This window comes from Balaenoptera acutorostrata, chromosome 1 (genome assembly GCF_949987535.1).
Source record: "Balaenoptera acutorostrata chromosome 1, mBalAcu1.1, whole genome shotgun sequence".
Taxonomy (NCBI): Eukaryota; Metazoa; Chordata; class Mammalia; order Artiodactyla; family Balaenopteridae; genus Balaenoptera; species Balaenoptera acutorostrata.
This window is the reverse complement of record NC_080064.1, coordinates 112,982,676-112,995,206: the sequence shown is the minus strand read 5'-3', so window position 1 is coordinate 112,995,206 and position 12,531 is coordinate 112,982,676. Positions and strand designations below refer to the sequence as shown.

General features: G+C 38.4%; 1 protein-coding gene across 1 annotated transcript in view; it reads left to right on the top strand.

Moving 5' to 3' along the window:
* NUP210L (nucleoporin 210 like) overlaps nucleotides 1-12,531 on the top strand; it is a 78,104-nt gene that overhangs the window by 23,363 nt on the left and 42,210 nt on the right. Inside the window, exons 11-13 of the mRNA XM_007178524.2 lie at nucleotides 7,425-7,562; nucleotides 8,027-8,185; nucleotides 10,488-10,686. Coding sequence (XP_007178586.2) covers nucleotides 7,425-7,562; nucleotides 8,027-8,185; nucleotides 10,488-10,686 — 496 coding nt within the window. The remainder of the gene's footprint in view (nucleotides 1-7,424; nucleotides 7,563-8,026; nucleotides 8,186-10,487; nucleotides 10,687-12,531) is intronic.

The following is a 12,531-nucleotide window of genomic DNA, read 5'->3' as shown; positions in this document are numbered from 1 at the left end:
TCAAATATTCTTTCAGCACCTTTCTTTCCCTACTTCTGGGACCCTTGTTTTGTATATATTGATTTACTTGATGTGCTCCACTGGTCTCTAAGGCTTGGTTATTTTTCTTCATTCTTTTTTCTTTTTGCTACTCTGAATAACTTCAATGGACCTCTCTTCAAGTTTGCTGATTCTTTCTTCTTCCAGCTCAAATATGCTGTGAAGGTCTTCTAGTGAAGTTTTCATTTCAGTTATTGTACTTTTAGCTTCAGAATATCTGTTTGATTCCTTTTTTATAATTTCTATCTCTTCATCGATATTCTCTATTTGGTGAAACATTCTTCTGGAGTGATGTCCATCGTTTCCTTTAGCTCTTCGATTTAAAATCTTTGTTTAGTAAGTCCAATATCTGTGTTTCCTCAGAGATCGATTGTGTTAATTTCTTTTTTTTTCTATGAATGGGCCATATTTTCTTGTTTCTTTGCATGCCTTATAATTTTTTGTTGTTGAAAAGCTAACATTTTGATATTACAGTGGACCCTTGAACAACATAGGTTTGAATTGCACAGTTCCACTTATACATTTTTTCACTTTTAATACATACTACAATACAACATAATCCATGGTTGGTCTGCAAATGTGATACCCATGGATATGGAGGGCTGACTGTAAAGTTATACATGGATTTTGACTGCACAGAGGGTTGGCACTCCTAAACCCCACATTGTTCAAAGGTCAACTGTATAATGTGGTAACTTTGGAAATCACATTCTTCCCTTTCCTCAGGGTGTGTTGTTATTGCTTGATGTGGGTTGTAGTTGCTTGTATGTTTAGTGAGTTTTCTAAACTATTTTTGAAGATTGTGTTATTTGTCATCTGTAGACTATAAAATCTCAATTACTTTAGCTTGTAGGCAGTTAGTGGTTTGACAAATAATTTCTTTAATGCCTTAAGTCACCTTTTTCTTGGGGCTTCCCTGGTGGTGCAGTGGTTAAGAATCTGCCTGCTAATGCAAGGGACATTGGTTCGAGCCCTCGTCCGGGAAGATCCCACATGCTGCAGAGCAACTAAGCCCACGTGCCACAGCTAGTGAGCCTGAGCTTTGGAGCCTGCGAGTCACAACTACTGAGCCCACGTGCCACAACTACTGAAGCTCTCGCACCTAGAGCCCGTGCTCTGCAACAAGAGAAGCCACCGCAATGAGAAGCCTGGGCACCGCAACGAAGAGTAGCCCCTGCTCCCTACAACTAAAGAAAGCCCACATGCAGCAATGGAGACCCAACTCAGCCAAAAATAAATAAATAAATAAATAAAATTTAAATTAAAAAAAATACATATATATATATGAAAAAAAAAGTCACCTTTTTCTTGATTCAGCATACATTTGGTTGCTGTAAACCTTTGAGTAGTTTTGAGTATTTTCCAAAGTTAATTCTGACTTTTTTTTTTTTTTTGCATTTCTATGGAGGGACAGGTTCTTGGAGTTCCCTACTTTGACACTTTTGCAGATATCTCCCACCTGCTGGTATTTTTTATTAGGATTTATGAGCGTGATATTTTTTCAACTTATTTAGGACTTTAAAATAAAATTTTCTTTCAGCAATGTCTTATAGTTTTCATCATACAGGTCTTGAAGATATTTTATTAAATTTGTCCCTGTTTTATGTTTTTAAGCTATATATGTATTTTTAAATTTTCTCCTTTTACTTGATCATGCTAGTATATAGAAATACAGTGGTTTTTTGTATGTTATCTTGAATCTTGAAAGCTTGCTGAATTCATTATTCTAGTAATTTTTTGTAGATTCCTTAGGAATTCCTATATATACAGTTATGTTATATGTGAATAAGAACAGTTAACTCTGGACTTCCGTGGTTGCACAGTGGTTAAGAATCCGCCTGCCAATGCAGGGGACACGGGTTCGATCCCTGGTCTGAGAAGATCCCACATGCCGCGGAGTTACTGAGCCCATGTGCCACAACTACTGAAGCCCATGCGCCTAGAGCCCATGCTCCACAACAAGAGAATCCACTGCAGTGAGAAGCCCTCACACCACTATGAAGAGTAGGCCCTGCTCTCTGCAACTAGAGAAAGCCCGCGCACAGCAACGAAGACCCAATGCAGCCAAAAATAAATAAATAATTAATTTAAAAAAAAAGACAGTTAACTCTTTTCATTCCAATAAATATGCCTTTTAGTTCTTTTTCTTGCCTCACTGCACTGGCTAGGACCTCTACTACAATACTGAATAGAACTGTTAAGAGTAGACATGTTTGCCTTATTCCTGACCTTAAGTGGAAAGCATTCACCCTTTCACCATTGAGTATGATGTTGACTATAGATTTTGTGTAGATGCTCATCCTTAGGTTGAAGAAGTTCCTTTCTATTCCTAGTTTATTGAGAATTTTCATCATGAATTGGTGCTGAATTTTGTCAGTGCTCTTCTGCCTCTGTTGAGGTGATCAATATAGTTTTTCTTTTTTAGTCTTTTAAATATGGTGAATTAATTACATTGATTGATTCTCTAATATTAAGCCAACCTTGCATTCTCAGGATAAACCTCACTTGCTTATGATTTGTTATCCTCTTATACATTGCAGGATTTAATTTGCTAAAATTCTGTTAATGACTTTTGCATATATGTTTTTGAGGGCCTATAGCTTTTTTTTTCCTTCTTCTGTTTTTTGTTGTAATGTATTTGTCAGGTTTTGGTGTTAGGATAATATTGGCTTTATAAAATGGGTTGGGAAATATTCTTTTCTATTTTCTGGAAGAGTTTTGTAGAATTAGTGTTATTTCTTCCATAAATATTTGGTAGAATTCACAATGAAACTATTTGAGCTTGGAATTTTTTTATGGAAAGTCTTTTGTTATTATAGTGATAAAACATACATAACATAAAATTTACCATTTTAACCATTTTTAGGTGTACAGTTCAGTGGCATTAAGTATATTCATGTTGTGCAACCATTACCACCATCTCTCTCCAGACCTTTATAATCTTTCCAGACTGATTCTCTCTACCCCTTAAACAATAACACCCCCCCAACACCCCACCCCCATTCCCTGGTAACCACCATTCTATTTTCTTTCTCTATGAATTTGACTAGTCTAGTTACCTCATATAAGTGGAATCATACAGGGAATTCCCTGGCAGTCCAGTGGTTAGGACTATGCGCCTTCACTGCTGAGGGTGCGGATTCAGTCCCTGGTCAGGGAACTAAGATCCCACAAGCCACACAGCACTGCCAAAAAACAAAAAAAGGTGGAATCATACAATATTTGTCTTTTTTGTGTTTGGCTTGTTTCACTTAGCATGTCATTAGGGTTCATCCATGATGTAGCATGTCAGAATTTCATTCCTTTTTAAGGCTAAATAATATTCTATTAAATGCATATACTGCATTTTGTTTATTATTTATCCATTGATAGACACTTGGGTTGTTTCCACCTTTTGTCTATTGTGAATAATGCTGCTATGAACATGGGTATACAAATATTTTGTCAAATCCTTGCTTTCAATTCTTTGGGGTATATACCCAGAATTGGAATTGCTGGATCATATGGCAATTCTATGTTTGACTTTTTGAGGAATTGTCATACTGTTTTCCACAGCGGCTGTCATTTTACATTCCAGCAGCAATGCACAAGGGTTGTGATTTCTCCACATTCTTACCAACACTTGCTATTTTCTATTTTTGATAATAGCCATTCTAATGGGTATGAAGTGGTATATCACTGTGATTTTAATTTACATTCCTCTAATGATTGGTGTATGGGAAGTTTTAAAACTATGAATTCAATTTTTAAAATTTATGTACAACTATACAGGTTATTTCTTCTTGAGTGAAGTTTGGTAGGTTGTGTCTCTGAAGGAATTTCTGTTTAATCTTAATTGTTGAATTAATCACATAAAGTTGTTCAAAGTATTGCCTTATTAATTTTTTTTTTTTAATTTTATTTATTTATTTATTTATTTATTATTTTTGGCTGTGTTGGGTCTTCGGTTCGTGCGAGGGCTTTCTCTAGTTGCGGCAAGTGGGGGCCACTCTTCATCGCGGTGTGGGGACCGCTCTTCATCGCGGTGCGTGGGCCTTTCACTATCGCGGCCCCTCCCGTTGCGGGGCACAGGCTCCAGATGCGCAGGCTCAGCAGCTGTGGCTCACGGGCCCAGCTGCTCCGTGGCATGTGGGATCTTCCCAGACCAGGGCTCGAACCCGTGTCTCCTGCATTAGCAGGCAGATTCTCAACCACTGCGCCACCAGGGAAGCCCTGCCTTATTAATTTTTATGTCTCTAGGATCTGTAGCAATGTTGTCTCTTTCATTCCAGATATTGGTTATTTGTGTTTCTCTTGTTTTCTTCATTAATCCAGCTAGACATTTATCAATTTTATTGCTTTTTACAAAGAACAAGATTTTGGTTTCATTGACTTTTTTCCAGTTCTTTATCTACTTTCTCTTTCATTGATTTATGCTTTTATCTTTGTTATTCTATTACTTTTTCTTACTTTGGATTTAAAATGCGTTTCTTTTTTAAGTTTCTTATTGTGGAAGAATCTTACGGTGGATCACCGGTTTTATATCTTTCTTCTTTTTAATATAAGCACTTCAACCACATTCTATTGGTCATTCAAACCATTCCTGACACAATGTAGAGGGAAGTACACAAGGATGTGAATACCAGGGGGTGGGGGTCAGTGGAGGCCATCTTGGAGACTTGCATCTCCAAGTTGATTCTGGGTTCTCTATTATTAGATTTAAAGGCATTACTGATCCTGTTTCTTGTGATTAAGAAGTGAGCATTGAGGGACTTCCCTGGTGGCTCAGTCATTAAGAATCTGCCTGCCAACGCAGGGGATACGGGTTCGAGCCCTGGTCCGGGAATATCCCACATGCCACGGAGCAACTAAGCCCCTGTGCCACAGCTACTGAGCCTGTGCTCTAGAGCCAGCAAGGCACAACTACTGAAGCCCGTGTGCCACAACTACTGAAGCCCGCGCACCTAGAGCCCGTGCTCCGCAACAAGAGAAGCCACCGCAATGAGAAGCTCGCTCACCACAACGAAGGGTAGCCCCCGCTCACCACAACTAGAGAAAAACCCGCATGCAGCGACGAAGACCCAACGTAGCCAAAAAAAAAAAAAAAAAAGAAGTGACCATTGATAGTTCATGGTATGAAATAGCAAAACAGCTACTTAAATTATTACCTGTAGACACTATAGTTAAGTGCATGTAGAAGGCAAAGCTTTTGGGGCTTCCCTGGTGGCGCAGTGGTTGAGAATCTGCCTGCTAATGCAGGGGACACGGGTTCGAGCCCTGGTCTGGGAAGATCCCACATGCCACGGAGCAGCTGGGCCCGTGAGCCACAATTGCTGAGCCTGCGCGTCTGGAGCCTGTGCCCCGCGACGGGAGGGGCCGCGATAGAGAAAGGCCCGCGCACCGCGATGAAGAGCGGTCCCCGCACCGCGATGAAGAGTGGCCCCCGCTTGCCGCAACTGGAGAAAGCCCTCGCACGAACCAAAGACCCAACACAGCCAAAAATAATAAATAAATAAATAAATAAATAAATAAATAAATAAGAAAATCCTTTAAAAAAAAAAAAAAAAAAAAAAAAAAAGAAGGCAAAGCTTTTGGTAACCAGGTAGTTGCTGCCATAAAACATGTTAGTGAAAGTCTGGGATATAATAGGGTTTATTGATTGTTTCTAAGTGTGCTGGGTAACTTTGGGAAAGAAAATGGTTAGTTCAGGGCTTTGAATTCCCAACTCAAGATCCACCTAAGAAATCTAAAAGAAGCCCTTATGACAATATTTCCTTGTTCTACAATCATAATGCAATTTATTTTTTATTTTATTAATTAATTAATTTATTTGTTTGTTTTATTTTTGGCTGTGTTGAGTCTTCATTGCTGTGCGCGGGCTTTCTCTAGTTGCGGTGAGCGGGAGCTATTCTTCCTTGTGGTGCGCAGGCTTCTCATCGTTGTGGCTTCTCTTTTTTTTTTTTTTTTTAAACATCTTTACTGGAGTATAATTGCTTTACTGTGGCTTCTCTTGTTGCAGAGCACGGGCTCTAGGCGCACGGGCTTCAGTAGTTGTGGCACGTTGGCTCAGTAGTTGTGGCTCATGGGCTTAGTTGCTCCGTGGCATGTGGGATCTTCCCGGACCAGGGCTTGAACCCGTGTCTCCTGCATTGGCAAGCGGATTCTTAACCACTGTGCCACCAGGGAAGTCCGACATTTAAAATTTTTATTACCTCTTTTCTTATTTTGTATAGTTCACTTTGAATTTCATCCTGCACTCAGCCATGTCCCACTTTATCCCAGTTTGTTTTCTTATCTCTGCTTTTACCTCTTATTTCATGTCCATGTTTTCTCGTGTGCCAAAGCAGATACTGTTGAAATCTTCTGTTCCCTGCGGTCAATATTTTTTAAGAGCATGTAATCTCCTAAAAGGGCATAGTGCCTTTTTAGGTACTATGTTCTTTCTCTTTCTCCTTTATGTTATAAAATGTCTTCCTAGGACCAACCCATTTTGTACTATTATTACCTTATTCTTGAATTATAAGAGTCCTCTCCAGGCCTAGCATATGCTTCCTACTCCCAATAGATTTCTTCTTGTTTCCCTCAGTGATCACCTAAATACCATCAGAATGATATTCTCTCTCTCTTTCTCTCTTTTCAGATCAAGACAACACAAATTTATTATCTTTCTTACAGTTGTGAAGGTCAGAAGTCCAAAATCAGTCTCAGGAGGTTAAAATAGAATGACGTTCTTTTAAACTGAAAGAACATCCAGCTAGCCACCTTAAGAGAGTGAAGAGAAAATCAGAGCCATTACTGCAGATGTGACACAGTTGCTAAATATTTCAGGGCTTCTTTAAAAAATAGATAGATAGATAGATAGATAGATAGATAGATAGATAGATAGGTAGATTTTTCCTTCAAAGAGAAAACACCAACATAGTTGAGTGTGAGAATTCTATTTTACCTGTATGGGTACCCCCCTTAAACCCTGCTCTTGTTTTTAAGCAGGAGGGGAATGTCTTACCCCAGCATCTTTAAATGTTCTCTTTATTTTCTTCTGAATAGCTTGTAATATTCCTTTGCCTTTACAATTTATATACTTAGCTGATGGATGTCCAAGGATCTTTCTTTCTGAAACTATGATTGCCCTCTCTATGTTGATAAAACTCTTATTTCAGGAAATTTAAACTTCTTTCCATGACTGTGATACTTCTTTTAGGTCTATCAAAATCCCTTTCATTATTATTGAACTGTAGTAGCTGTGCTTCACTAATGAACAGGAACGTTTATTTCTTTCTTTTATTGATAGAAACTGGTTGAGTAATTTATTAACACACCATTTTGCTGATGCTTTATATGTGAATGTGGACCATAAGAACAGTCCTTATAAAATCTGTTTTGCTCCTTTTTTTCTGCTCTTATAGAATAAAAATATTCAGCCTATAAAATTTCCAATTATACATCAGCAAGAAGTGAAGATTTATTTTCCCATCAAGCTTACACCCAACTTTCTGGCATTTCCTCATCATCCCATGGGAATGTTATATCGTTATAAAGTACAGGTATGATGTCTTATAATGAGAACTCACAAAGAAATAAGTCAGTTTCTCTGATAGCTTAACTTATTGAAGGTTAATGTTAAATCTTATTTCCCTCTAATCCTAGTAGTATAACTCAGTTTTGGGTGACAACCAAATCATGCTCTTGAATACTGTCATCCTAAGAATACTTGGTGTACTTTCCTTCTCTTCCATATATCCTTTCCTTGCGAGTTTTATAAAGTTTTGTCAAGCTCCCTTGTGCTCTTTTTTGACATTTTGTGATACTGCCATTACATAATCTCCCTTTATTTCCCTTCCCCATTTAGTTACTTTAGTATAGCATCACAGTTTCTTAATGTTCCAGAAATAATTTATTGTATAGTTTTATTATTTCCTAAACTTTATTTCACCAGATTTTACATCTTCAGTTAAATTCCAATTTTCTTCCTATACTAATTCAATATAAGGTTGTATTTTTTTCATAGGTAGAGGGTGGCAGTGGCAACTTCACCTGGACCTCTTCTAATGAAACAGTGGCCATGGTAACCACTAAAGGAGTGGTGACGACAGCTGGCCAGGTCAGGGGGAACAGCACTGTTTTGGCCCGAGATGTACAAAATCCTTTTCGATATGGGGAAATTAAGGTAAGCAACTCTCCAAACAACGTTCATATCTCCTCTGAGACATTGATGTCTAAATTTAAGTACAGTAACACATTAAATTTTTTTTTCTTTTTCAAGTTGGCTATTTTTAAATGATCCTCAGGACTTCCCTAGTGGTCCAGTGGTTAAGACTCAGCGCTTCCAATGCAGGGGGCATGGGTTTGATCCCTAGTCAGCGAAATAAGATCCCCTGCTGTCAACAACAGGAAGCCAACACAGATTTTTCCTAAGGTCAATAATATGGTAAAGCCTGTGTTGAGAAAGATACCTAATTATTTTTATAGCCAGACAACAACAACTATAATATTTTTTTAAAAAGGAATGAAAGATAGTTTCTGGAGCTATATACTAGTAGACTAGAATAGAATGAAAGAAGAAATTGAAGGCAAAGTATCCAGTTAAGCCTAAACTAACAAAATGGTATGAGAATAAAGAAAAAAGGACAAATTGAGGGTTATTTTAGAGGTAGATTAATCAGATTTGATGCCTAGTGGGGTGGGAAAAAGTGAAAGATTAAGCTTTGACAGCTTGATGGATAGAAAACACAAGAAAAGGGGAGTTCCTTGGTGGTCTAGTAGTTAGGATTCGGCGCTTTCACTTCCGTGGCCTGGGTTCAATCCCTGGTTGGGGAACTGAGATCCCACAAGCCATGTGGCACAGCGCCGCCACCACCCCCAAAAAAAAACCAACAAGAAAAGGAAAAAGAAAAAGAGGAAGATAATGAATTCAGTTTTGGATACATTTAGTGTGGGACTACCCTGGTGGTCTAGTGGTTAAGACTCTGCTCTTCCACTGGGGCACAGGTTCGATCCTTGGTTGGGGAGCTAAGATCCTGCATGCCTCGTGCACTGCCAAAAAAAAAACCCCAAACATTTCGTGGGGTTCACCTATGGAGCATCCAGGTGAACGTTTAAAATTGGAAATAGGCATCTGAAGTACAACTGAAAGATTAGGGCTAGAGATAAAAATTTGGAGTGATCAGCATATGGTTGGTCATTGAAGCTTTGGAACTGGATAAGATTTATGTGTCATTTTAAGGGACATTGGCAGAGTAAGAGGAACTGGCAAAAGACACATAGAAAGTGACCAAAAAAAGACTCTATTAGTCCATTCCGGCTGCTATAACAGAATACCATAAACTGGGTGGCTTATACACAACAGAAATTTATTTCTCACAGTTTTGGAGGCTGAAAAGTCCAGAATCGAGGCACCAGCAGATTCAGTGTCTAGTGAGGGAAAGCATCCTGGTTCATAGAAGACTGTTTTTTGCCTTAACCTCATATGGCAGAAGGGACTAGGGAGCTCCAGGGGTCCCTTTTTTAAGGGCATTAATCCCATTCATGAGGGCTCCACTCTCATGACCTAACCACCTCCCAAAGGCCCCACCTCCTAATACCATCATTTTGGGGGTTAGATTTCTACATATGAATTTGGAGGGACACAAACCTTCAATCTATAGCAAAAACAAAATAAAATGTTTTTTTAAAAGATATCAAGTAAGAGGAAGTGCTCTATATCAGAGGTCAGCAAATTTTTATTTAAAAAGGCCAGGTAGTAAATACGTTAGGGCTTCCCTGGTGGCGCAGTGGTTAAGAATCCACCTGCCAATGCAGGCGACATGGGTTCGAGCCCTGGTCCGGGAAGATCCCACATGTCGCGGAGCAACTAAGCCCATGCACCACAACTACCGAGCCTGCGCTCTAGAGCCCTCGAGCCACAACTACTGAGCCCGTGCACCTAGAGTCTGTGCTCTGCAACAAGACAAGCCACCGCAATGAGAAGCCCACACCCTGCAATGAAAAGTAGCCCCCGCTCGCCGCACCTAGAGAAAGCCCACGCGCAGCAACGAAGCACAGCAATGCAGACAAAAATAAATAAATAAAACAAATAAATTTTAAAAAAAAATTTTTTTAAGTTATAAATATGTTAGTATTTGTAGGTCACATACAGTCTCTATCTCATAGTCTTCTTTTCTGTCATTGTTGCTTTTTATTTTACAGCCCTTTAAAAATGTAAAAGCCATTCTTAGCTTACAAAAGTCAAGAAAATTGTGCACTGGTCATATTTTGCCAGACTCGTGTTGAATGGTGTTAGATGCTTTAGAGAGGTCGATTGATTAAGGAATGAAATGAGTGACAGGTTCAGCACCTAACACACACACACAAACACAAAACATACATATATGTTATGTATATGTATATTTAAATATTTAAGAAATGCTTTCTTTTCTTCTAAAACTTTCCTAACATAACTTTCTTGAAAGATTAATTTTTTTCGTCTCCAGATATGTGTTCTGAAACTAAACAAAATGAAAATGTTACCATTTCATGCTGATGTAGAGATTGGCCAGATTATAGAAATCCCCATTGCCATGTATCATGTAAATAAGGAAACCAAAGAGGCCATCGCGTTCACAGACTGCTCTCATTTATCCTTGGATTTGAACATGGATAAGGAAGGAGTCTTCACTCTTCTCAAAGAAGGTAAGAGTAGGCTTTTTATTTTTTCCTTTCTTTGTCTTTGAATTAAAGGACCAATCAACAATTCAGAAACTATGAATTAAAGTCTAAATTCACATATTGGGGATTCCCTAGTGGTCCAGTGGTAGGGACACCGGGCTTTCACTGCCGAGGGCCCGGTTTCAGTCCCTGGTCAGGGAACTAAGATCCCATGAACCGCGCGGTGTGGCCAAAAAAATTAAAAATTAAATTTAGGTATTACCTTTCTTTATAATACTTTTATTTATTCTGTCAACTGCCTGTATTAGGTGTTACAATATAATGTAGAAACAAAGGCACAAAAATTGAATAACATGTCCAGGGTTCATTGTGGCCAGACAATATCAGTTTTTAGTCATATTAAAGGCTTCTCTTTCCAGCCTCAAGCTCTTCTTTCTTTCTTTCTTTCGTTCTTTCTTTCTTTAATATATATACTACACCTCTTTCTAAGAGGACTGTATTGCCAGTTAATGTATGTATATATTAAATTTATTCCAAAAAAGAAAATACCTTTTTAATAAGAAAAGAATATGAATAAGCTATCCATAAGGATCAATATCATTTACTGTTACGGAACTTCATATTTGATCCTGATCACCATTGTTTTTTCATCAATAATAATGACATTAGTAGCATCTAACATTTGTTTAGCATTTCTATTTCCTAGGCTCTGTTCTGAATACTTTTCATATACTAACTCATTTAATTCTCACAATACATCTATAAGGTTGATATCAACTTGGACTTCTCTTTTGCCCTTGTTAATTATACTATATAATATCTCTCACCTCTCCTCTGTTCTTAGGCTGTCTCTCCCCATTTTTAGGCCCTCATCTCTCACTGAGAATTTAACGATATCCTCCTAACTGTTCTTGCCTTTGATAATCATGGCTACCAGATAGATCTTCATAAAGCTCAATTTCAAAATTAATTTTCCTGCTCAAAAATTTTGAGAGGCAGACTTCCCTAGTGACGCAGTGGTTAAGAATCTGCCTGCCAATGCAGGGGACACGGGTTCGAGCCCTGGTCCAGGAAGATCCCATATGCCGTGGAGCAACTAAGCCTGTGCGCCACAACTACTGAGCCTGTGCTCTAGAGCCCGCAAGCCACAACTACTGAGCCCACGTGCCACAACTACTGAAGTCTGTGCACCGAGAGCCTGTGCTCCGCAACAAGAGAAGCAACCACAATGAGAAGCCCCCGCACCGCAATGCAGAGTAGCCCCTGCTCGCCGCAACTAGAGAAAGCCCGTGCACAGCAACAAAGACCCAAAACAGCCAAAAATAAAAATTAATTAATTAATTAATTTTAAAAATATAAAGTATACAATTCAATTAAAAAAAAAAAATTTGAGAGGCTTCTCCCTGCCCGTGGACAACAGCCAAAATCCTTTTAGTTTAGTATTAAAGGCCCTCTACAGTGTAACCCAACCTACTTTTTGGAACTTCATGCTTCGGCTTCATGTATGGCTCAGCTAAACTAACTACTTTAGTTAAAATTTCCCATATATCTCTTTCATATACTCATTTGTATCTCATTTATATTTCTATCTTTGTTCATTTATTTGTCAGCTTAAGATACTCTCTTCTGCATATCTAAACCTTTCTTGATCTCTCCAGCTAAAAGTAATCATTCTGTTTTCTAGGTTTCTATAATGCTTATCGTTTTTTACTAATAGTTTAATTTATGTAAATGTTCACCCTCCCCTTCTAAACTATATATGCCTTGAGGTCAGGATCTTTGCTCATATTTGTATCCTCACCGTACATAGAACTGTGTCTTACATGATATATATTTGTTAATAGAAGGAACATTATTTTATATCAACTT